We start from the raw sequence: 25318 nt of genomic DNA, 5'->3' as shown, positions 1-25318 counted from the left end.
CTTTTAAAAATCAATTTTGATTTTATTGATGTTTTTAATGTAATTACACATTTCTCCACTAGCCTTTAGGCTCTCGAGAAACAGAGGTACAATTCAGATGTCTGTACATAGTCAAATCAGTTGATCAAAAGAGAGAAGGCCTTCTGGCTCAAGTGTGCAAATACATTTTATTGGCTTTTTCCTAGCATGCTGTTTAGGAGTGACACAAATTGGTTGTTGGGCAGTATTGCTATTTCTATGGCCTTATGGTAACAATGTCAGTTTCTGAGAAGATGGCAAGAGACATGTTGGGTTAATAAGAGCAAGAGTGAAACACAAGTTAACTACATGCCAGAAGTGTTCTGCATAGTCAGGGTTTAAAAAAACCATGATCCTACAAGTGCAATAAGCAGAAATAAACCAAGTTACTACCCTTCTACAAAGCTTGGCAATGTTCATTAGTGGAAAACACTACCTATTCAATCTGAGGTGCACCAAGTGTACTAGAACTGTATGACTAGCAGTGTTAAAAACTAAGACCTACCTGGATAAATGAAAAGAATTAGAATAACTAATTTTATTTTGTAGAAAAAAAGTCTATTATGTCATTGTATGGTACTTAAATATGGGCACACCTTCTTCGGTTCTGATGAGGAAAGAAAAGGAAACATAGTAAGACAACTAAGTTACATCTAAAACATAGCCTCCTGAGAGGGAAGAAGTTTTAAAAAGAAGTATCTGCTTAGAAAGTTTAAGGAATGTATATTTGGGTCCCATGATAAAAGAGTCACTGATCACAGATAGCAATGAGAGGTGGAAGGACCTGGGATTTCCACAAGTCTTTTTTTTTCTTTTTAACTTAAGGAAAGGAATTAAATTTTGCATTTAGGAAGCAGCCATCATTTTCCAGTTTCCATTCATTTTTATAATAGGCATTAAACAAAAAAGAGCTTGTTAGGAGGTAGGTACAGATAATGGAAGAGTGAAATATTGAAAAACAACAAAACACAGCTGTTAATCCAAAGAATATAAAATGACTTAAATTTTGAAAATCATATTGTTGCAAAGCTGGGCAAAGCTCATATTTTAAGAGAAAACTGATTTAATCCAGTCTGATTAGAAATTGTGTTCCCTCCCACCAGTAATTTGTAAAGAACCAGAAATAAAGCCTCCCATTCATAAATAACATTTATTATGGTTGTAAAGAAATTTTGGTTTTGTGTTATTACAGTTCTTATGTTTACTTATAGGTGACTTGGATAAGGTTTTGGGAGCAAATAACATTAAGAGGTTTTTATAAGCAGCTTGACTACCATTTTAAAACTCTGGAAATCTAAGTGTTCACATCAGCATTTGCTGCAATTTAGCTCTTTGTCCAAACATGCCTTTTTTTTTTTTTTTTAAACATATGTCTGAATATGGCAAAAAAAAAAAAAGCCACTCCCAGGGAATGATAAAAAGGAGAAGCCTTTTTTAAAAAAGGTAAAATTCCCACAGCAATTTGGGTCACTAGAAGAACAAACTGTGGTTTTTGGGTGTAGGAACAGTGTTCTCAAATACAAGTACTATGCCCACTGGTTTCTCTGTCTAAATGGTGGTTAAAAGCCCTTGAGGTTTATTTTGGGGATACAATGGGAGCTGAGAATTCCACTTATTCAATCCAATCAATATTTAAGCACCGTGCTACAAAGGCAAACATATCAGAGACTTCTTCTATAACTTTAGCAGTGGGTTTTCCTGCTCCATGGCCTGCCTTGGTATCAACGTGAATGAGTAGAGGGTTGGTCTGCTTTCTGCTGCGGCCCACAATATACTGTAGGGTTGCAATGAACTTGAGGGAGTGAAGGGGTACCACGCGATCATCATGATCTGCAGTAAGAAGTAGCATAGATGGATACTGGATACCCTCCCCTTCAGGCAATTTAATGTTATGTAATGGAGAATATCTGAAAAAAAAAAAAAAACAAAAAAAAACACAAATAATTGTATGTGGTTCAGTATTGAGAATAACAAAGACATGCAAGACATATTTTATTTTTAAGAATGATTAATTAAAAATGGTGGGGTTATTTTTGTCAACTTATTCTCTTTACCTGTTCAGATTCTGGCACTGAGGAGACCTTAACCTAATTAATCCTTATAGTGTATGGAAAACTATTGTTAACTGAAACTACTGTTAATATGAGCCACTGAATGAACCATTTGAGAGAATCTTTAATGTCCAATAGGATTAAGTAGGGAAGTAGCTACTAAGCTACTAGGGAAGTAAGCTACTAAGAGGAAGAGGGAGAGGACGAGGGAAAGGAAGAGAAAGAAAGAGAGGGAGGAGGGAGAAGGAGGGAGAGAAAGGGAGAGGAAGGGTTACTCAATCTGAAGTTGAAAATACTTTTTTTTCCTGCTGTGTGATTTCTTTTGATGTTCTTTTAATTGTTTTCCTCAATTTTTCAAAATATAATAAAAAGGAAGGGATCAATCATAACTTTTTTGGGCCAGTAACTTAGTGGACAAGGAGCACCATTTTCTCCTGTATAAAAGGATGGACATACTGTATAATCTGGATCAGAAAGTGTGTACGAAGTCCAGCATGCCTTCCTTGTTTCTGTGACACTTTTATATTATAAGTTAAAGGCTTCTTCCTGTTTCTTGAATAAAATACACATCCTCCTGTAAGAAGCCTTCCCTAGTCCTCCTAAATGTGTCTTCTCTCTGAAATTTTATTCAATTTATCCTGTTTGTCATCTTTGCACATAGCTGTTTGAGAGCAGAGACTATTATGCTGAACACTTTGCACAGAACCTGGCAAGTGTGTAGGTGCTTTATAAATGCCTATTGACTTGACCTGATAGATGGCCATATATCTTGATTTTACAAGTCCTTTTGAATATAAAAGAATTTAGATTCAAGAACATCGCATGAACAGTAAAAAAAAAAAAAAAAAAAAAAAAAAAAAAACCTTATCAATAAATTATTATCAATTATATATCTCATTATATTGACTATTAATGAAATGTTTTTCTTTTGTTATTTAATTTTAAACAATGTCTGATATTTGTTACATATGCTTTATAGTTTTTAAAAAAGTGCTTTATGTATTGTTGCATTAATTCTTATAAGCACTGTCAGGAGACAGCAAAGATGAGGAAACTAAGGCTTAGAGGAATTAACTGATTTAGCCAAAGCCATACAATTAAATGGCAGAAACTAAGTCCAAAAATCTCTTCAACATGCTGCTCCCTACAGACCACGCCACCAGGTTTAGCTCAAAATGTACATTGATAATTTTTTAATAGAAATAAGAGAGTTCATCCAGAATTTCATCAGCCTAGTCTGTTACCTTAGTTAGATAAATAAAACCAACTTTTTAATCAGTTGGTTTGACTGATTTTTTTGCCTAATATTTCATTAACCATTTATTTCAAACCATATAGTTGAAAGTACTAGATACCCTTAGGGATTCTAAGAAACACATAAAAAATGGTTTAGATAATTAAATAATGATTTTGTAGGTTTTCAGTTTAAAAATCTTAAGTTAAAGAAAAGGTGCTCACCTCACTGGTAGAAGAGTTTCCTTCATTAGTAAAAATCAGACAGTTCCAATTTCTTTATAACTACTGGATTTAAACAAAATGCTTAAGATTTTAAGGCTTCTGATTAAATATGGTTTAAAAATATTTTGTTTTTATTTCTAGCCATATGAAAAGATCCTCCAAGTCCTTATTAATCAGAGAAATGCACATTAAGACAACTCTGAGATACCACTGCACACCTGTCAGATTGGCTAGAATGACAGGGAAAGATAATGTGCAATGTTGGATAGGATGTGGGAAAACAGGGACACTGATACATTGTTGATGGAATTGTGAATACATCCAGTCATTCTGAAGAGCAATTTGGAACTATGCTCAAAAAGTTATCAAACTTTGCATACCCTTTGACACAGCAGTGTTACTACTGGGCTTATATCCCAAAGAGATTTTAAAGAAGGGAAAGAGACCTGTATATGCAAAAATGTTTGTGGCAGCCCTCTTTGTAGTGGCCAGAAACTGGAAATTGAATGGATGCCCGTCAATTGGAGAATGGTTGGATAAATTGTGGTATATGAATGTTATGGAATATTATTGCTCTGTAAGAAATGACCAACAGGATGATTTCAGAAAGGCCTGTAGAGACTTACATGAACTGATGCTGAGTGAAATGAGTAGGACCAGGAAATCATTGTATACTTCAACAACAATACTATATGATGATCAATTCTGATGGACGTGGCCCTCTTCAACAATGAGATGAACCAATGAATTGAACCAGCTACACCCAGCTAAAGAACTCTGGGAGATGACTATAAACCACTACATAAAATTTCCAATACCCCATTTTTGTCACCTGCATTTTTGATTTCCTTCATAGGCTAACTGTACACTATTTTAAAGTCCGACTCTTTGTACAGCAAAATAACCATATATTGTATTTAATTTATATTTTAACATATTTAACATGTATTGGTCAACCTGCCATCAGGGGGGAGGGGGTGGGGAGAAGGAAGGGAAAAATTGTAACAAAAGGTTTGACAATTGTCAATGCTGTAAAATTACCCATGCATATACCTGGTAAATAAAAAGCTATAATAAAAAAATATATATTTGTTTTAATGTAAACTCTTTTGAAAGTCAATTGTATGGAACTCCTTAGTTAAAGAATTCTGGATCTGAAAGTTGTGACACAAACCACTGCTAAGGGAACAACAGCATTTAAATTTCAATTCACACAAGAAGCAAAGGGGAATGGCAAGGTTGTTCCCATAATTAGTTCTCACAGTCAATCAAGGTAAATAGATTGCCTATGCCTGAATCAGAGAAAAGCTATTAGTATTTAACTACAAAATACAGAGATAGTCTTTTGCTGCCAAAGCTGACCTTAAGTAAGCTGTTTCCAAAATGTTAAGGAAAAAAAAAAAGCATTCTAATTAAGACTGGAGATAAATATCACTTCAGGAGAAGCAGCCTGGCAGTGGAGTACCCCGATTTTGAAGACTATATTAAATATAAGTATTTTTAGAGGGAGAAAATTATGAAAAAAAAAAAACAGTGGAAAAGGTACATAACTGCATCTACTTTTTTTTTTTTCTTTAAACTTTGTTCTAAATTCGTTTTTCTTTAGGACATTTTTTATTTCAATTTTTAAACATAGTTATTCTGAACTTTACAAACACTAAAACCATCACTATTCCACATATATAGAACAAAAAAAAAAAAGGTGGCTTTTATATGAAATCACAAATATCTATTACACCTTGTTTAAATACACACACATACAAATTTAATGCACTTTAGTCATAAAGTTATCCTCTTTTATCTCTTTCTGAATTTTATCCTGTTCTCTTTTGAGCACGTAAAAAAAAAAAAATAATATATAATATATATATATACATGACTATTTTTTCCTTCTTTTTTTGCATTACTACTCAAACACAGAATCTTTTTTTTTTTTTGTATAACATAACCATAATCAAGTAAAATGAATGCAGACAATGACCAAATCCAAAAGTATGTCTCATTTCGCAGCTCTATCAAAGAGTAGGTAGCATGCTTCATCATCAGTCCCCTAGACTCCTAGGTGGCTACTGTCCAGTACTGAATAGAGTTCTTTAGTCTTTAAAGGATGTTTTTCTTTACAATGCTGTAGTGATTATACCCAACAAGTGTTCTGAGTTTAGTTCACTTCACTCTTCATTAGTTCATACAAATCTTCCCAGGTTCTCTAAATCTACTCCCTTTATTCTTCCAGTAACAACATTCTATGTCATTAACCTATACCATAACTTAAGTTATTCTTTAAATGATAGGCATTCTTTTAGTTGACTGGTACATTAGTAGTTTGTTTGTTTTTTTTTTTTTAAACCACAGCCCTTCAAATACACCCAGAATTGTTTTAATTTGCATTTCTTTTATTATAAGTAACCTGCAAAAAATTTTATATAGTTGTTGATAGTTTGGATTTCTTGCATTCATATCCTAAGGAAAAACAATACACAAGTAAATATGTTGAGATAAGACATACAGAATAAATGGAAGAGAAAGAAGGAACTGGAATTGGTGATGAGGAGAGCAGGAAAGTCTTTGTGCAGTTTCAGCTTTATCTTGAAAGAAGCCAGGAAAGATAGGGAGTGGGAAGTAAGGAGGGACAATATTCTAGTCACAGGGAATATAGCCAGTGCAAATGTATGGAACTGAGAGATTAAGTACTTTGTGTCTGGAAGATCGGGCAGGTCAACATAGTTAGACTACAGAGTGTGGGGGACAAAAGTATAAGTTAGAGACAAGCTATAAAGAGCTTTAAATGTCAAAAAAAGGAGTCTATATTTCACTGTGAACAGATGTTTTTTAAGTAGGACCTAACACGGTCAGACTTATGCTTTAAGATCACTTTGGCAGCTGAGTGGAGGTCAGACTGGATAGGAAGAGATGAGAAAGGAAGATGAATTTAGAAGGCCATCATAATAGTCTACCAAAAAGGTGATAAGGGTTTGTATAAGGATGGTGTCTGTATTAGTGAAGAAAAGACATGTAAACAAATAAATTTAACAGCAGGTAGGATAAATGGGGTCACAGAGTCACAAAGAATGAAAGAAGTTGTGACCCTAGTGATTGCCTTTGACAGCTTTGAAAGCTGAGAAACTGGAAGGGTTTAAGAGGAAAGATGTGGATTTCTGTTTCTGATACGGCAAGTGTGAGAGATCATTGAAATTTCCAATCAGACCACTACACACCTGTCAGATTGGCTAAGTTGACAGGAACAAATAATGATGAATGTTAGAGGGGATGTGGGAAAACTGGGACATTGATGCATTGTTGGTGGAGTTGTGAAAGAATCCAACCATTCTGGACAGCAATCTGGAATTATGCCCCAAAAGTTATCAAACTGCATACCCTTTGATCCAGCAGTGCTACTACTGGGCTTATATTCCAAGGAAATACTAAAGAAGGGAAAGGGACCTGTATGTGCCAAAATGTTTGTGGCAGCCCTCTTTGTAGTGTCAAGAAACTGGAAGATGAATGGATGTCCATCAATTCGAGAATGGTTGGGTAAATTATGGTATATGAATGTTATGGAATATTATTGTTCTGTAAGAAATGACCAGTAGGATGAATACAGAGAGGCTTGGAGAGACTTACATGAACTGATGCTGAGTGAAATGAGCAAACTAGGAGATCATTATACACTTCAACAACAATACTCTATGAGGATGTATTCTGATGGAAGTGGTTATCTTCAACATAGAGAAGAGCTAATCCAATTCTAATTGATCAATGATGGACAGAACCTAGGGAGAAAAACAAAAAATGCTAACTTTACACTCATTTCCCAGTGTTTCTTCTCTGGGTAATGAATGTAAACTGTTAGCATTTTTTTTCTCCCCAGGTTAACTTTTACTTTCCAAATCCAATTCTTCCTTTGCAACAACAACAACAAAATTTGGTTCCGCACATATATATTGTACCTAGGATATACTATAACATATTTAATATGTATGGGAATGCCTGCCATCTAGGGGAGGAGGTGGAGGGAAGGAAGGGAAAATTCAGAACAGAAGGGAGTACAAGGGATAATGCTGTAAAAAATTACGTATGCATATGTACTGTCAAAAAATGTTATAATTATAAAATTAATTTTAAAAAACCCTATATGATGAAAAAAAAATTTCCAAACAGAAATGCACAAAAGGCAGTTACAAGACAGGAAGACAGCTTGAGTTTAAATTTTGTTGGTTGTTTCAAAAATATCCAATTATTTGTGACCTTATTTGGGATTTGCTTGGTAGATATACAGGATTGGTTGCCATTTCCTTCTTCAGCCCATTTTACATATGAGGAAACTGAGACAAACAGGGTTAATTGAATTGGCTAGAGTTACATGGCTATTAAAAGTCGGAGGCTAATTTTGAACTCAGGAAGATGAATCTTTCTGTCTCCATGACCAGCACTCAATGCACTGCATTACACGGCTATCCTTGAATAATGAGATCAGACTCACATACATATTTGACTATATATGTTTCTATATATACAGATATACATATATACATCAGCAAGCAAGTGAGATACTTTTATGGAAATATTATGCATGATTTTGCATGCACTTTCCCAATGATGGGGGAATGGGGATGGGGAAGAAGTAAGGGAGAGAATCAAGAACTCAAAGTTTTAAAAACAAATGTTAAAAAATTGTTTTACATCTAACTAGGGGGAAAATACTAAATAATAAATCAAAGAAAGCAAGTGAGAAGAAGTGAAAGTTGGTTTCAAGGTAGGGAAGAGAGAAAGAATGTTAGCTATCAGGAAAGGTTAGATCAAGTGATGGCTTTTTTTTTTTGTTTTGTTTTTTTTTTGTTATAAAGAGGTACAAGTATGTTTATATACAGCAAAGTCAGTAGGTACAGAAAGAGTGAAATGGGGGTAGGGATGGTGATGGCAGGTATAATCTGCTGGAGAAGACGGGAAGTGATATAAGATTAAAAGCCTGTCCTGTCAAGGCAAAAGGCTACCTCTTCATGGAAGAGCGGGATGAAGGAAATATTGAGAGAAGATAAATGAGTGATCTGAAAAGGAAGACAGAAGAGGACTCTCAGTAAATAGCTTCAAAATTTTCAGTGAATTATATAAAGCAAGTTCCTACACTGGGCAGATGAGAGGATTTTGTGAGAGGCTTGAAGAAAGAAATGTAAAAGTCTGGAATAAATACTATAAGATGAATGGACCATTGAGTGGATTTTTGAAGTGCGCCTTGCTTGCAGTTAAAGTCTAGTTAAAAATACATAATATAAATTTGTAGTGGGCCCCATTCAAGCTAATTTTATAGTTTTGTCCGTCTCTTTTCAGAAAGAAATAAAGTAAATGTAGTGAGTTATCCAAGATTGAGGTCTGTCAAGTTAAGATGGACAGAGGGAACAAGCGATCGATTTATGTATTGGACAGCACAGAATTAAACTGATTCAACAAGGTACTGAGACTGTTAAGGCAGAAAATTATCATCAGTGCAAGGGTGATGATCTGAGAAACAAATAAAGAATGAACAGATTAAAGAACACTTAGAAATTATGTTACATAAGAAAAGAGAGAATGATAAAGATTATGATCAGATCAAGAAAATTTTGGAGCTCATGAATACAGAAGTAGAACATTTGTGGGTAGTGGCAAGATGAAAAGTATGGCCACTTTTGCGTATAGCTGAAGTGAAGTGGAAAAGTAGACTGAGAAACTATGATAATTAAAGCAACATCAAGATGAATGATGATTATGAGGCTAGGAATTGGAAAGATAGAAGTCAGAACTTGAGTTGTTCACTGAGATGTACAAAAAGGAGTTGGTGATACAGGACAGGAGGGAAGGTGGAAGATCAAGGAAGGAAAGGAAAGAGGGAGAGAAAGGTCAACTGATAATAGTTAGCAGGAACAGAATTGATTGGTAAATCTAATTTTTAATGTGACTCTCAAAGGAACAAAGGTTTCTAAACAGTAACACGAGGAGAGTCTAGAAGGGATAATAGGGGAACACAAAGCATTTCAACTTCCCCAACATGATCAGTGAATCCGGGATATGAGTGAAATACACCCAGTAATAAAAAGGTTGCAGGGATTTCAGAGAGCATAGTGGAAGGGTTGGTTAAATATAGAATGGGACACTGTGGGAGGAGAAAAAATGAAGAAAATAGGACTTAGGGAAGGGGCAGTTGGGGGTGGGGGAGCAGAGTTTGTATTAGCAGCAGGGAATCCAGAGTCACAGAGAAACTTGCTATGAAGATTTTATTAAATATTCTTCCTTTATCCAAGGTTACAAAAAGTTATTTCCTTTGATTCTCTTATAATTTGTTTATGATATTACCTTTTATATCTCAGTCCTATATCTATCTGGAGTTATAATAAAATATCATTGTGAGATTATTGTCCAAAGCCTATTTCCCATAATCTAATTTATTACAGAACTCTTTCCAATTTTTCCACAAGTTTTTGCCAAATAATGAGTTCTTACTATAGTAGTTGGCATCTTTTGGACTGAATAATAAAAATTATTCTCCCATCCTGTATACAACATTTCAGGCTATTCATGAATTGATTTCACTATTGTTTAACCAGTTCTAAACAGTTTTGCAAATTAATGCTTTGTAGTACAGTTTGGAATCAGGTACCTGATTACCTTTTGCCATCTATCCTATCCCAATTTTTGTTTCTAGATTCTAGAGGAACAAAAAGTCAAGAATCTCAAAAGGAAAATGGGGGGAGTAGACATAGCAAGGAGAGAGACAAAGCAAGATCAGATATTGACAGGGGTAGAGCACTGGGTTGACGCTAATAAGATAAAATTCAACTTACCTTTATGAGTAGTCAAAAATTCTTTGGTACAATAAATAAATAAATTTCACAAATATAAGAGTGGAGGGAAAGCCAGGTTATTCTGAAAATATTTGAGGATTTATTGAACTTTAAGATGCAATTTGAAGAAGAAGTATGATTTGATGGAGGAAAAAAGTGAATGTGGTCTTAGGCTGCATTGAGGAACAGAGTGATAATCCCACTATACCTTCATGGGACTACATCTGGAGTGTTGTGTTCAGTTCTGTTCACCATATTGTAAGAATGCTACTGATGAGCTACAAAGAGTTTACAGAGAGGGAAGACAGTGTTATGTATCGTACACAAGTCTACGGGAATTAAAACTTTTAAGTTTTTCTTTCTTATACCATGGAACCTGGAAGCTAAACTAGATATGCAAAATACTGTTCCTATTATTTGTACCTAGAAAAGCTACGTGTAGTTATAAAAATAAATGTGTCTAGATAGAAAAAAGGAAATGAATAATTTTCTGCTGGAGAATTGTGCAACTGTGGCTTACTAATGAAACATATGAAACATTTTTTAGTCGATGAAAATAATGACCATGTTGTTATAAGCCAGTCACATTAATGGAGTGTCTACTGTATATTAATGCATGACAACTGAACACAGTGCAAAACTAATAATTTAAAAATGAGGTGTGTTTCTCTTTTATTCTTTTGTTTGAGGGTTAAAAAGTCAAATATACTTAATGAGGATTTATTCTCTATTGAGAAAGAAAGCTAAGGCACAGAAAGTAAATGTTATTTGTCCTGATTATACAACTTCTAAATGATACTGAGAATAGAATTTAGAGCGCTTATTTATATTTAGATATTTCCTAGGTAGATCATGCTTTTTCTCAAACTGTTTATGCTTCAGGTGACTGAACATAAGAATAATGAGCAGGCAAACACCTTAGCTTGGATGGCTTCCACAGAATGCTTGCCAGTTTTTCATTTTGTATATGGATGGAACTGATGTTGAACTAGATAAATTTTTAATCTTTTTAATAATATGACATTGGAAAAATTATCTTTTAATACAAATATGAAAAAGCTTGGAAAGGAATGAAATAATTTCCCTATATTTCTTGTCTACTCCTTCCTTCTGTATTTCCTTAGTCCTCAATATTCAGGAAGATTATTCTATAAACTCTCAAATGCAGCACCCCTGACTCTGAAAATATGAGAACAAATGACTTGAAATTCAAGGCAAAATTAACAGTGAATTGTAAACTTCTTGTGGGCAAAGATTATTTTTTGTTTGTTTGCTTAGCTTTGATTTCAGAATAAAGCCTAGAGTCTTGAATATGGAGGCCACTAGGTACATAGGAAATGCTTAATAAATATTTATTTATTGACGTTTGTGGGGGAAATATTATACAAAGATTTTTTGTAAATATCTGTGATTTTTCCTCCCCCCCCCATTTTCTTCTCTAATATATTACCTTTTCCTACAAAAATAAAGCCTTCCTGTGTAACAAAGAAAAAACTTAAGCAAAAATAATAAATACTTCTACCAAGACCAACAGCGTATACAAAATTACACCATAGTTTCCTATCTTTCTAATGAGAAGAGAAGGGCAATTTCTTCATTTCTTCTCTAGGATCAAGAGCAATCACTGTGATTAAATAGCATTTGGCTTATTGTTGCCAGTTTTAGTATTATTGTTATAAAATCTCTTGTTTTTCTTGGTCTACTTCACTTCTACTTTAGTTTACACTCAGCCACCATCCTGGTTTAGGGCCCTATTACATCATAACCTAGACTACTGGAATAGCCTGTTTATGAGTCTGCCTCTCTCTCCCTAGTCCATCAGTCAACAAAATGATTTTCCTAAAGCAGAGATGTGACCATGTCACCCTCCTAGTCAATAAATTCTCATGGGTCCCCATTATAAAATCCTCGTTTGGCATTCAAAGGCATTCATAACCTAGTTCCCTTCTTCTACCTTCTTCCCCTGACTGTCCACCACATATTCTTTCACCCAGTGACAATGGACTGTTGGCTGTTCCATGAATACAATATTCCAACTCTGGGCTTCAGGCAGTTTTTTTGGCTGTCATCCATGCCCGGAATGCTATTCTTCTTCATCTCTACCTTTTAGCTTTCTTTAAACTAACTAAAACCTCAACTTCTACAGTAAACTCTCTTTTTAACATCTTCTCTCTGTCCATTATTTCCCATTTTTCTTGCACTTGTTGTTCAACATACCCATTTGTTTGTTTTCTTCCCCATTAGAACGTGTGCCTTTTGAAGGTAGGGACTATCTTTTTTGGGGATCTCTTTTTGTATCCCCAGAGCTTAAGCACGGTTCCTCGCATACAGTGGATGCTTAATAAATGTTTGACTGATATAAGAAGGTGTGTATATATCGAGTACAATGTATGGTGGGTTTTCTTTATAAGGAGCTGGCTACCTTTCTGTTTTTCTGCAGGCTTTTGGGAAGTAATATTGATATATGTGTGCATCTTTATACTTTTATTGGGAACTTATTTCCTCTATTTTCTCTTTAAAGTTGCAGCATGGGAAGAAGAAAGAAATGAATCTTAGCAATTATAAGTCTAGACAAAATCATCAGGGAAACGAACATCACAATCCTCTTGTGATCTACCCAGAAAATCGTGTCCTACCTTTGCTCTTCTTTTAGCACTAAAATATCTACCCTCCTTAAAATCTAGGGATGGATTTCCTCCTCAATAGTGAAGGTTAAGGAAAGTGAATGCAATAAACTGTGTACCCATTGTATGAAAAATCTAATAAATGCTGTGGCTAATCTTGACTCCAAAGACAAATGAGGAAACTGATTTCTTGGCAGAAGGGCAGGGGGTTAACTGTAGAGAAGTAAGCCTATTTTGTCAGGCAAAACCATCAAAGGAGGAAGAGCACTTTGTGGGTGGAAAAAGTGCAACAGGAGAGAGAGAGTAGCTATTGGGAAGTGAAGGCAGTCTTTTAAAAAGCATAAATAAAATATATTTTTAAAGGCTATTAGAGAAAAAAACTCACTTCAAAAGTGTAAGTTAAAACATTAACTAGGATAAAAAAATGAAATTTAAGACTCTTACTTGCTAAGCCATTCAAAGTGTTCTTTTTTGTCAGAACAACCATAGTCAGTGGTCCAGGCATGGCCAATGGTATACTTATGGAACTTTAGCATGTCCATTACTCCAACTTGGGCAATGACACAACCGAAGAGGTCAGGGCGTTGATTAGCACAAGTAGCTAAAAGAAAGAAAGGCAGACCAACTTAACTCAAGTTATACAACAATTATCATAAAACAATAAAACAGGATTCAGAGGCCAATGGTTGTGATTATGACCCTTTTTGGCAGTTCACAGAACTTCAGGCTAAAAGAAATCTCCAATCAATCTAATCCAGTCATTTTATAAATTAGATAACTGAGGCCAGGGGATTAAACCATTTAAACAAGCTTAATCAAGTTGCTAAAGGACAAGCTAGATCTTAACCTCCGGATCTCCTAATACCCAGTCATTGTTATTTTTCCAGTGGATCATTTCATGTAGTTTATCCTTTGATCTTGCTATTTTATCTCTCCTTTGCTCTTTACCTATGTTCCTTTCTTTTTACCTACAATGTGCTTTGTATATTATATTCCCAGTTCCTAGCACAGTGCTAGGAACACTCAATTAATACTTAGTGATTGATTCCTTTACTCTCATCTAAATCTAGCCATTGTTATCTCTCATAATGACTCTGACCTTAATGCAGTTCCTCCCAATTTCCCCTTTGCCAGTCATCCTTTTGTTGTACAGTTTTCCCTGTATTATCTTTTTCTCTCCTCTTTCATTCTTCCAGTTAGTATTCTTTCTTTTGTACTCTACCCACCCAGAAAGATCTTTCTCTTTATAAGGAAGCTGGCCACATGGGAAGAGAGCCAAAGACTCTGGAACAGTTGACTAAGGAGACAGAGTGATCTTTAGTTCATCCTTGACAATGAGAAAGAGGATTGTGTGAAGGTCAGTAACAATGGAGAGGGTATGGGATTCAGAGAAGAAATGGAATCAGGAGAAAAAGGTTTGACTAAACATGGAACTTGTTATGCTAGGTACACACACAGATTTGATTTTTAGATATTCTCCATACCAAACACTGTTATTGTTTAAAAATTTCAAAGAGAGACAGGTCATAGGTATTTAAAGAAATAGTGGAGACCACAAGAAAATTTATGCCTTTGCTGAAATCACTTAAATTTTCAGATCTATCTCATCAAATTTGGAGAAGAATACATTTTTATTAATTGTTAGAGAATGATACTTATAAAGCTTTTAAATGACTATGGAAATATACATTTTTACTTTTATTAGAATATGGGAAAGTAGAATGGGAGGAAATGTATAAGATTCATAAGTTTATTTTGGAGGAGGATTAAAATTTTCTATTAATTTAGAAAATGGAATGAAGGATAACCTTCAAAAACTGGCTTTTGCTTTTTAGTACATGAAACAAATATGTATGTTCCTTTTTACTACTTTGATGCCTGTTGCCCTCCTTAGTACTATCTTGCCAGATGTTGTCTTATTTATTTATGCAAACCTTAAAATAATATACAACTGTCAAATGTCATTATTGATCAGTTCCCAATCAGGGGATATATGGTCACTATTGATTATTCTTATTCAACTGTCATCATTACAAAGGATGATTCAGTAGATTGGAAGAGAAGGGAAAAATGGAAGGATATGCAGAAATGATTTATGTAATAACAACAAACATCAATAAAACATTAAATATTTTAAAATTAAATTATAAATAATTAGAATTTTATTATTTAAGCACGATCTTTTCATAAACTGTTATTTTTGTGATTATTTTTGATGATGACTAAGTTTAGCACTTAAAAATTTTTCATTACAAAAAAAAATTGGCATGCTTTTAAAGCTAAGAAATTTAAAGACTTGTGCTCAAACTTTGTGCATAAATTTCATTTTCACTATTCAAACTATCTGAACTTGTCTGATTTGTTCTCTAAATGTTTTTCCTAAAACTTCCCCATTTATCTTCTTAAAATTCCACAAACCACAAAACTCCCTACTGGTCCTCACTTTCATCTGCCCAAAGACCTAATAGCCAGAGCAGATAAAAAAAAATATACATGGACATCAATAAGATTCACAAGACATTTCTATTATGAATAATCTCAAACGATCAAAGCTGAACTAAGAATTATAAGTATTTTGCATATACAATTATTCCATGATCTTAAAGAGACTGACATAATGTGTATAATACTGAAAACCAACAAAGTTATTACATATGAAACGCTGATTATTTTTCTAAGGTATCCAAACTGTTTTAGGATTAAAACAGCTATAGAAAGCTGAAAAATACATTTTAATGAATCACTCAGTATATGGAATACTATTAGAGAAACTGATATAAGAAAATTTGTAGATGAATTGAGAATGAATCAGGGCAAGATTCTTAAAACAGGATAATTTATCTGATGGCTATATGTAAAATTATCCACAAGTTTTTCTTTTAAAAAACGAAGTACAATTTAACTAAATACCGGATTTATTTATGGATGATTACTTACATATTACATTACGATAGGGAAAGGGAATGAAACTACAATTCCACTACTACAGGGAATGCCCGGATAAGGATATTTTTCCTGCTAAGGTATATCCCTTATAAGTGGAGCGGTTTCCCAGGGCCACACAGCAAGTATATATGAGAGATAACCCAGGTCTTCCTGGCTCCCAGATAGATCCATGTCTATACTGTGGTATTCATGATCAGGAGACAAGCTAACTACTGTTACCTTTACTATAGTTATGTCTTGTGTTATTTGTATTTTCATAAATCCTATGATCTGAAAATAGGTTATACTTAAACAAAGCAATTCTAAAAAAAAACTGATCACCAGGATGATTTCAGAAAGGCTTGGATTTACATGAACTGATGCTAAGTGAAAGTAATAGAACCAAGAGAACATTGTACACAGCAACAAGAAGATTATGTGATGATCAACTCTGATGGACTTCGCTCTTTTCAACAATGAAGCGATTCAGAAATTCTAACACACTTGTGACATAGAGTGCCGTTTGCTCTTTCACACTCACTCCTGAAAGAGGATTGTGGGAACTAAATGTGACTTACAACATAGTATTTTCACTTTTGTTGTTTACTTGCTCTTTTTTATTTTCTTTTCCTTTTTGATCTTATTTTTCTTGTGCAGCATGATAAATGTGGAAATATATAGAAAAACTACATATATTTAATCTATATTGAATTACTTGCTATCTTGGGGAGGAGGATGGGAAGAAGGGAGGAAAAAATTTGAAACGTAAGATTTTGCAAAGGTGAATGTTGAAAACTAACTTTGCATGTATTTTGAAAAAGCTATTATTTTTTATATTAATATCAAAGAGTTTAAGTTACAGCATACATTTAAAAAAACCAAACCATTTTTAGGGGAATGGTACATAATGATACATAACGGAACTAAGGAAATGGAATACTTGACATTTGCTATAGATGGAGTGAGGGGTTGCTGGGCCATTAAAATAGCTGTGTGCCCTTAGGCTTTACCTCTCTGTACTTATCTTTCAAAAAAAAAAAAAAAGCTGAGGTGGAATAAGGAGTGGGAAGTGAGGGTAGGTAAAACAAAATGATTTCTAGGTCCCCTGTCAGTTTTAACATTTTATATAATTTATTGTGTCAATCCTTCTGTAAAATCAAGCTATCTTCTACAGCATTGCCTCTGTTCCCAAGTTATAAGAGCAATTTGGCTATGTAATTTATAAGGTACCTTTCTTTAGCTCTTGCATTCTGAAGATTTTTAGCATACATTGAAAAGTAATATCAATTAAAGATCATACTCAAGTTCTATACATGCTAATTTTAGGAAAGGCAGTATGATATAATTTAATGAATTTTGGACTTGCCTTTCTTTGTAATCCCAGTGCCCTGAATATTGCCTGGCACACAGTAGGTGTTACATAAATCCATATGAAATGATTTATCTATGCCAACATATAAAATATAAAATATTGTAAACAGTTTTTTAATTGATTGCCATCTTAGATCATTTGTATTTCTGCTGCTCTCTACTGACTAGGATAATTTGAAGAGTGCCCTCCAATAAGATTGTCTGAAAACTTACAATGAATAAGAAATATAAATCTTACCCACTAAAAGTCCTCCATTTGAGCCTCCATTAATTGTTAATCTCTTTGGTGAAGTGTAACCTTCCTTTATAAGATATTCTGCAGCACACTGAAAATCATCAAAACAGTTTTGCTTTTTGCCTAGGATACCACCTACAATATATCAAAAGCAGAGAAGGAAGGGAAAAATATTGAGAGTTAATTCCACAGAATTCATAATACCATGTAGTCAAAAGAAACTCAAAAAAAAAAAAAAGTAGAAAAAAATTTAGCTCAAGGAAATGATGAGATAATTTGGTACCCTTCTCTCCCAATGATTTCTTGAGTCCCAAATGATAAAATGCTTGCATTACGGAAAAAGTGGGTTGCAAATACCACTAACATGCTTGCATCTCAGATTCTGCTATACAGGTTTTTGAAATGACCCCATCCAAAAATTAACATCATCACCTAAAAACATAGAAAAACTTCTCAAAGTGCAATATTTTATTATGACCATTTTTATAATTTATTACAATATTTCATTATAATTTAAAAGAGTAACATTATAAATTCTTTTAAAAATAATGTGAAATAAAAAGAAAATTTCCATATAAACAGAACAACAAAAAAAGACTGTACATAAAAATTTATTTCTATCATTTGTAGCTTGCTTTTCATTTTAAATACAATATTAGTTCAGCATGTAGCTTGATACTATCCTACTTGTCTGAATACCTTCAGGCCTCCTTCCTCCTGTTCTCTTCTGTGCATTTTAAAAAATGCCTCAATGCTGGATACTCTTGCCTTTTTCTTTCTTTTTTTTGAAGAGGTAGGGAGTGGGAGAGGACAATCCTGTCTTACCTTTTGTGCCCTCCTTAACTAAAAAAAATAAATAAAACCCAGGCAACAAATACACAACCAATCAATGCCCACAATGGTTGTCTGAAAATGGATGTGTAATTCTGCATCTCTTGAGTCCAACATTCTTCCATAACTTTGATGAGTAGCATGCTTCATCAGTCCTCTGAAATTGTTTATCCATTGCATTAGAGTTCTAAAAATTTTTTGTAGCTATTTGTTTCTACAACAAATGTTACATTTAGAAAAAAAGTAAATGAACAATAAAACAGGACTAAAACTTTTCACACTGCTTGTACTTAAGAAATGCCTGTTGACTCACTAATTCCATGATTGTATGATATCTTTCAGATCAAATAATTTTTAATTCACATGCAAGATTAATGTCTGAAAGAAAACAAGCAAAATAAAGGTAGTGCCAGTATTATTCTCCTTATTGTGTACATTGAAGAAACCAAAGGAAAGTTGTGGCTTGCCTATCTGGCTCCAAGTTTAGTAATCTACTCACTATCAGGATACTTAGAAGGATAAATGAAAGGATGCAGTTTTGCAAAGAAAAAACATTACTACTAAAAAAGAAAAACATTACTACTTTACAGAACCCAAACTCAAATGATAAAACAAAAATTCAAACCTGCAAAGTTCAGAAATCCTGGATTCACTGATTTCTTATTTGGTAAAACTAACACCATAATTTGGGAAGTATAGTTTGTCTATGATCTTTCCTTCAAGAGTAAGATCAGTGTAAATTGTGTTTATTTAATGAACTGCCTAAGTTTGGAACTGTGTATTACTTAACCCAAAGGGTGTTCTGGATGGAATTTTTTTGTAAATCACTTATATCATATATGAGTATGAGTCATTCCTATTTTTAATATCCCCTCATTTCTTCAGGGAATTGGAGTAGTATAGACAAAAATTTCAGACATCTCTTTATCCAGAAACTCTTTGATAATCTATAGTCTTGAAAAATTTCTTATAGAAATTTTCTCTCGCCACATTCAACTCCCATCACTACTTTATGTTAAATTCTTTTAGTACTACATATAATAATGAGGCTGTAATTCTATCAGTATCTTTTTTACTTAAGTACTTATTTATATAATTTCAAGGTTAGGCCATTCATAAATCTAGTTACAAATTTACACCAATCTTAATGAAAAGGACTCCTATGACCACATTTCTCCATGTTGCATTTGTAATTTCAGACAAGTTAACATCCTCCCTCATTTCTGTTTCAGTGTTCCCTGGGATTTTTTGCCCTCTTCTCCAACATGGGAGAGGGAGTGATGTGTTTGATTAGGAGATAGAGAAAGAATGGGGAATTTGATATAAGGCCTGATAAATCTGGAGTGATGGAATAACATTTAAATGAAGATGTAGTAGAAGCTGTTTTTTATATATAGGAATTGATAAGTCAAAAACATAATTTTCAACATCACTTTAAAGTTCGGTAACCTTTCAGGTCCTTGGGGGGTGGAGGGGAAAAGTAACTACTTCAAATAAATTTTTATTGGTGCAAATGTGTATGGCTGATAATATGCCTCTTCTGAGATTTGGGACTTTTTCATTTTTCAAGCCATTTCCCTTAAGTATAAGACCAGAGAAAAAAATAAATGAAAAGGAGAAAAGTTTACTGCATTACTCTGGATATTGTTTTGGGCAAAGTTCAAGATTCACAGACATACTCTCAAAGGAACATCAAAGTCACCTATGAAATGAACAAAAAGTAGATACCTATCTAATTATGCATCTAAGATGTACCACTTCTGCAAAAATTCGATTAAAGCAATAGAAATAAGAATTTTTTAAGCATATTAACAAAAATGTTAAGATTTTCATAAGAAACCATAGGAAAAAAAATGAATCAGCTATGATTACTTAGCTTTAAGATATATCATTTGCAGTACAGAAGTAAATATTTTAAAGTGACTCCATTTTTAATTCAATTATCAACCAACTTTCAAAAAAAAAAAAAAAAAAAAAAAAAAGATTGGCTTCAGATTTATGAAACTACGGGCATTATCATCATATAATGAACAACTACTGGCTCACTTATAGCCCTACCACCAAATCTCAGTTTATTCTAGGGAAAGTTTCTAAAGCCACATTCTCACGTACCAGTCTACTTAAGTTTGGTTCTTGGGGGAGATGAAAAGGTGATGGTGGAAAAGAACGCGTTTCCTTAAGTTTGGGGGAGGATTTAAGCCAATAAGTAAAGGTCATGGGAAAATTATTAATTTTGGACTGTAGTGTTCAAAATGATAGGAACTGGGCAAAATTTCTAACCCTGCTGCTTTTGGGGGCTGAGTCCTGAACTGTGATACCTACTAGTTGTTTTTGTCCATCTTTTAAAGTTGTCCACATTCTTACTTAATATTCTTTCCTTCCAGTTATCGGGTTTCATATCAAGGTACTTGTTTTTGGGCTGTGACTTAGAAGGATAAAGATGAGTGAGTGGATGTCCTAACCTGCTAAGATTGGTTTATATAAAATTTTAATTGTATGAGACCTTCACATTGTTTTTTAGTTTGGAATTCAAAGAAAGCTAACAACAAAAGTTCTGAATAAAGGAGGAAAATTGTTCATCCTCATAATGTTAGCCACAGGATGACTTTAAAAGAGAAGGGGGGAAAAAAGGAAAATCTAGTTTCTCATTCAAAAGTCTATATTAAGAAAGTTATCTATAAAGGGTCATCTTATACATTGTTCTAAAAATAATTTTTATTGATATCCTTTGGTTTTCTATCATTTACATTCCTATTTTCAAGAACCATCCCTAATAATAAAGAATAAAAGAGAAAAATACTTTAGCAAAATTAAACAAGACATAAAAAGTCTGACATATAATGTTGCATATTTCCATAGGAATTCCCATGGGAAACCTCCTTTATAAGGAAGACCTCCAAATGTTTTTTTAAAAAGCAACAATAAAAACCATTTTAGTTACTTTTTGAAGAAATAGCTCTGAAACTTAGTTATTGTATATTACCACTATAAAAGGATATGTAAGAAAAGTTATTTTAATAAAAAGGGGCAAATGTTGATAGATGAGATGTATATATTTTCTTTGTCAAACAACCTGAATTAAGTTGAAGAAGGGGTAGGAGTAGAAAAATAAAAAGTAAAAAATCAAAATGTCATTCTTGTTTGGAACACCATTCTCTTTTGACAGGGGAAGCATCTTACCTTTATGCCATGTTTCTCCATATTCACCCCCTCCTCTAATGTTAGCTACTGCTAGCACACCACCCATGTGCCTCACGAAAATAAGCCTGGATACACTGTGAAACAAACAAAAAACAAATATCTTAGTTATTTTTCTAGCTGCTAGTGTTATTTCTTTTCTTCTCAAAATATAAACTATATCTAAATGACAACAACAACAAAAACTTTGTTGCATGTGGCATCATTTAAATGTGGAACTCAGAATGAAATACAATTTGATCAGATTATCCAATTGTTCCTGAGTGATAACTGATTATAAAGCACAGTCACGAATTTCCATTTGAGGATCTAGTGTTTCTCACTTTTCTATATTTGAAAAATATATCACTATGCAGAATTGTAATAAATACTTCATAAAGCATTAGGTATGAATATGACACAGGGACTATAAATAACTAGATGTATTAAATAATGCTAAGAGTAAGAAGTCTTAGCAAAGATTTCCTTAGAATTCACTAGGTCATTATTAATATTTTTCCAGAAGTTTTATGTACCTTGTTCTTAATATACTTTACTTTAGAGAAGTTATCAAATATTTGGTAAGCATATATTTAAAATAGGCACTTTAAAGAGTTAAGACACATGGTGTTTCTCCTTTTTAGGTTATAACTCCAGTCCCATATTCCCAATTATTTGCTGGATATCTTTACTTAGAATTCTCCTCTGTCTGAAATTTTATGTTAATAGGACATTGCTCTTTATTCAAAATACCTATTACACAAAATATACTGTATTTCATCTGAAATTCAAGATCTTATGCAATCTATCACAAACTGAATCTCATTTCATTTCACAGATACAATATCCCATTAAAACTGGACTATGGTTTTATCACATAGACAGTGACTGTATTATAAGATTCTAAGGTCCAGAGAGTGATATAAGAGACTACTTGGAGCGACAAACACTGAGCAGAACAGATGATGGATCACTCCCAAGAAATTGCAAAGCTTCTTCTTTAATCATCACATCCCAACAAAGACATAATACCAGACACTCAATATAAAGTTGTGAATAAATGGTAGTGCTAATTTATAGTTATCACTTGAATTTGGCTTCACGGTCTATGTTGGAAAGGATGGTCTAACCTAAATTCACAATGTCGTAATCATAGAATTCACATCAATCATAGAAGGGGACATAGATTGCAAGGATGTTGTATAGATTTCAAAAATTATCCTATAATCTAGCCAAAGGTCAGTCCTTGAGAGTAGGAAAACCTAAGAACTGAAATGAATGTTTTAAGAGGGGAAAAAGGATAGGAAATTACTTTTTAAAAAACTGAATTCCAAATAATTGAGTGTAAAGGTCTTTTATTTAAGAACAAAAAAGCAAACCACCTGTTTAAAGTACATATGCTGGTTTTTTACAAGAAACAGAAAATTAAAGTCAAGTTTGCAGAGAAAAAAAAAAGGCTGTAATTGTCTCTTACATAAAATGACTCAAACCTGAATAATGTGAATTTTTAAAAGAAATACTGGAAAATATTCACAGAAATAATTGGAGAAGAATTGTAAAATAATGAATTCCATTTTATCTGAAAATTTAAATAGAAAATGGTAATACTCTGCATAGAAAATGTACTTAAATATTGGAAGTGATGATCTGAATGGTTTAATAAAAGATTCTTAGTGTTGCTGAAGTGTATAACTATTATGTGAAACATCATTTTCTCTGCAGGGGCATCCCAACAGTGAATGGTGTTCCTCAGAACCCAATGATAAAAAATATCAGGAAACTATGACATTAGAGTTGTACCTACAAGGAGGACACAACCTTATCACCAAGCAGATAAATCAGAGCCTGTACCCAAACTGATAGATTCTATGACTTTTTTTGTTGTTGCCTATAAAATTTTTCAGGAAGATATAAGGCTTTAATAAATGGTTATCTGATACAATCAGAAAGTCCTGGATTTTTTTTTGTTTGTTTGTTTGTTTTTTTTTTTAAAAGACAGCTAAACCTTAAGTTGTGGAATCAGATTCACATTAGGAGTGTAAATGTTTTATATATCTACATATACATATATGCAAGTGTATGTATATATACATAAAAGTATCCATGTATAAAATGAGAAAAAAATTGTAAAGCAAAGTAAAAAATTTATTTTAAGTAGGCAATGTTAACTAATTGAATTCAGTCAACAATTAGCATGAAAGAGCACCGTTAGTATAAAGAACACATAATGAGAGATTCATTACCTGTAGGGTAATGAAATGTTGCTTGTCCAGCAGCCCGGATGGTCATACTAGGGAGTCTATCAGAATATACTCTAATCTAGGGGTTTTTAACCTAGGGTTTAGGAACTTGTTTGAAAAATATTTTAATAACTATGTTTGAATAAAATTGCCTTTCCTTTGCCATCCTACATAGTTAACTAATGTTATTTAACATTATTCTGAAAAGGGAGTCCCTTAACTTCATCAGACTGCTAACAGGATCAATCACACAAAAAAAGATTACAAAGCCCTGGACTGGTCATAAAATACTTGTGCTCACAGCACATGAAACCAAAAGCTGTCCATCACAACACCAAGTGAAAACCTATTCCCAAATAATTCTCTTTCAAAATCATAAAAACATTTGCAGTTTTGCCTATTTTAAAATATTCAGAATAAACCTCTTTTCTCAAGGTCTTCCTAAATATCATGAGTCCAAATGAATAAGAGTAAAGCAAGAAAGTAAAGATTTTTCATTTCCTGAGTTTTAACAAATGGGAATACAGTAAAGATATTACTTTCTTAAATAAGTTGCAAGTTGAAAATGTGAAATGGATAGAAATAAGGCAATTTGGGTCCCTGCTTACTATTTCCTGCAAGGTACTTTAATAAATGTGCATTAAAGTGGTTGCTACCATTGACTGTAAAGTTTGTAATCATGCTATTATCAATAATCTGGGTTATGACTTTTTCCCTCAAATGTAAGTGGCACAATGAAAAGAGCACTGAAAGGAGTCATGGAACCTGGGTTTAAAGCCAGATTTTCTATCTATAAATTAAGGGGGGAAAAACTAGCAAAGAACTAGGTCCCTTTCAGTTCTCAGTCTAGGATCCCATGATGCAATCATATTGGAACAAAAGAAGAGGACACAAATTAGATTTCTATAAAAAAAATTCAGCTTTCAATTTTCTACAGATTAAATCCTAAGACTTCCATTAAAAGTATTTCCACTGTTCTTTACATGTCAAAAACGATAGTGTTCAAAAAAAACAAAGCCAAACATTTAAAAAAACTCATACTCATTGATTAAAAACACTTCTAAGTCAAAGGGAAATGCTTTTTACAAGGAAAGGAAACAATTATCTAACATGATTATTAAATTCACAGGTGATATTTAAAACATCTCAATAAAATGGCCTTGAAAAGTCCCCAAGTGAAAATACCTTTTACTTATCTTTAAATGTTATCAAATCTAACACTGTGTGATGCTCTTTCTATGAAGATCTATAAATTGGGATAAGAAATAAAACTCTTGAGTCTCCAGAGTATTCCACATTTACCTGTAGCTTGGTGTAATAGATATATTGAAGCCCCCATAGCCATATAAGAAAGCAGGATGAGAGCCATCTAATTTAATTCCTTTCTTATGCACAATGAACATTGGGATCTTCGTGCCATCTCTGCTGGGGTAGAACACCTGGGAGAAGAGAGAGGATAAGTTTAGACTCAATATGATACTTCATATGTCATGTAAGGACTCCTGTGTTCTTTTTGGGAAAAATCTGAAAAATAGTATGGATGACCAAATTTTTTCTATAACTGACAGCTAGA

At 33.3% G+C, this 25318-nt stretch overlaps 1 protein-coding gene across 1 annotated transcript in view; it reads right to left on the bottom strand.

The window, feature by feature from the left end:
• Window positions 1-1154: 1154 nt before the first annotated feature.
• PREP (prolyl endopeptidase) overlaps window positions 1155-25318 on the bottom strand; it is a 129857-nt gene continuing 105693 nt past the window's right edge. Inside the window, exons 11-15 of the mRNA XM_074310192.1 lie at window positions 25048-25184; window positions 21509-21603; window positions 17501-17632; window positions 13411-13567; window positions 1155-1925 (exon numbers count right to left, since the gene is read on the bottom strand). Of these exons, the coding sequence (XP_074166293.1) occupies window positions 1631-1925; window positions 13411-13567; window positions 17501-17632; window positions 21509-21603; window positions 25048-25184 (816 nt within the window). The 3' untranslated portion in view covers window positions 1155-1630. The remainder of the gene's footprint in view (window positions 1926-13410; window positions 13568-17500; window positions 17633-21508; window positions 21604-25047; window positions 25185-25318) is intronic.

The sequence above is a fragment of the Sminthopsis crassicaudata genome, chromosome 4 (assembly GCF_048593235.1).
Source record: "Sminthopsis crassicaudata isolate SCR6 chromosome 4, ASM4859323v1, whole genome shotgun sequence".
NCBI lineage: Eukaryota > Metazoa > Chordata > Mammalia > Dasyuromorphia > Dasyuridae > Sminthopsis > Sminthopsis crassicaudata.
This window is presented reverse-complemented; position numbering and strand designations above follow the sequence as displayed.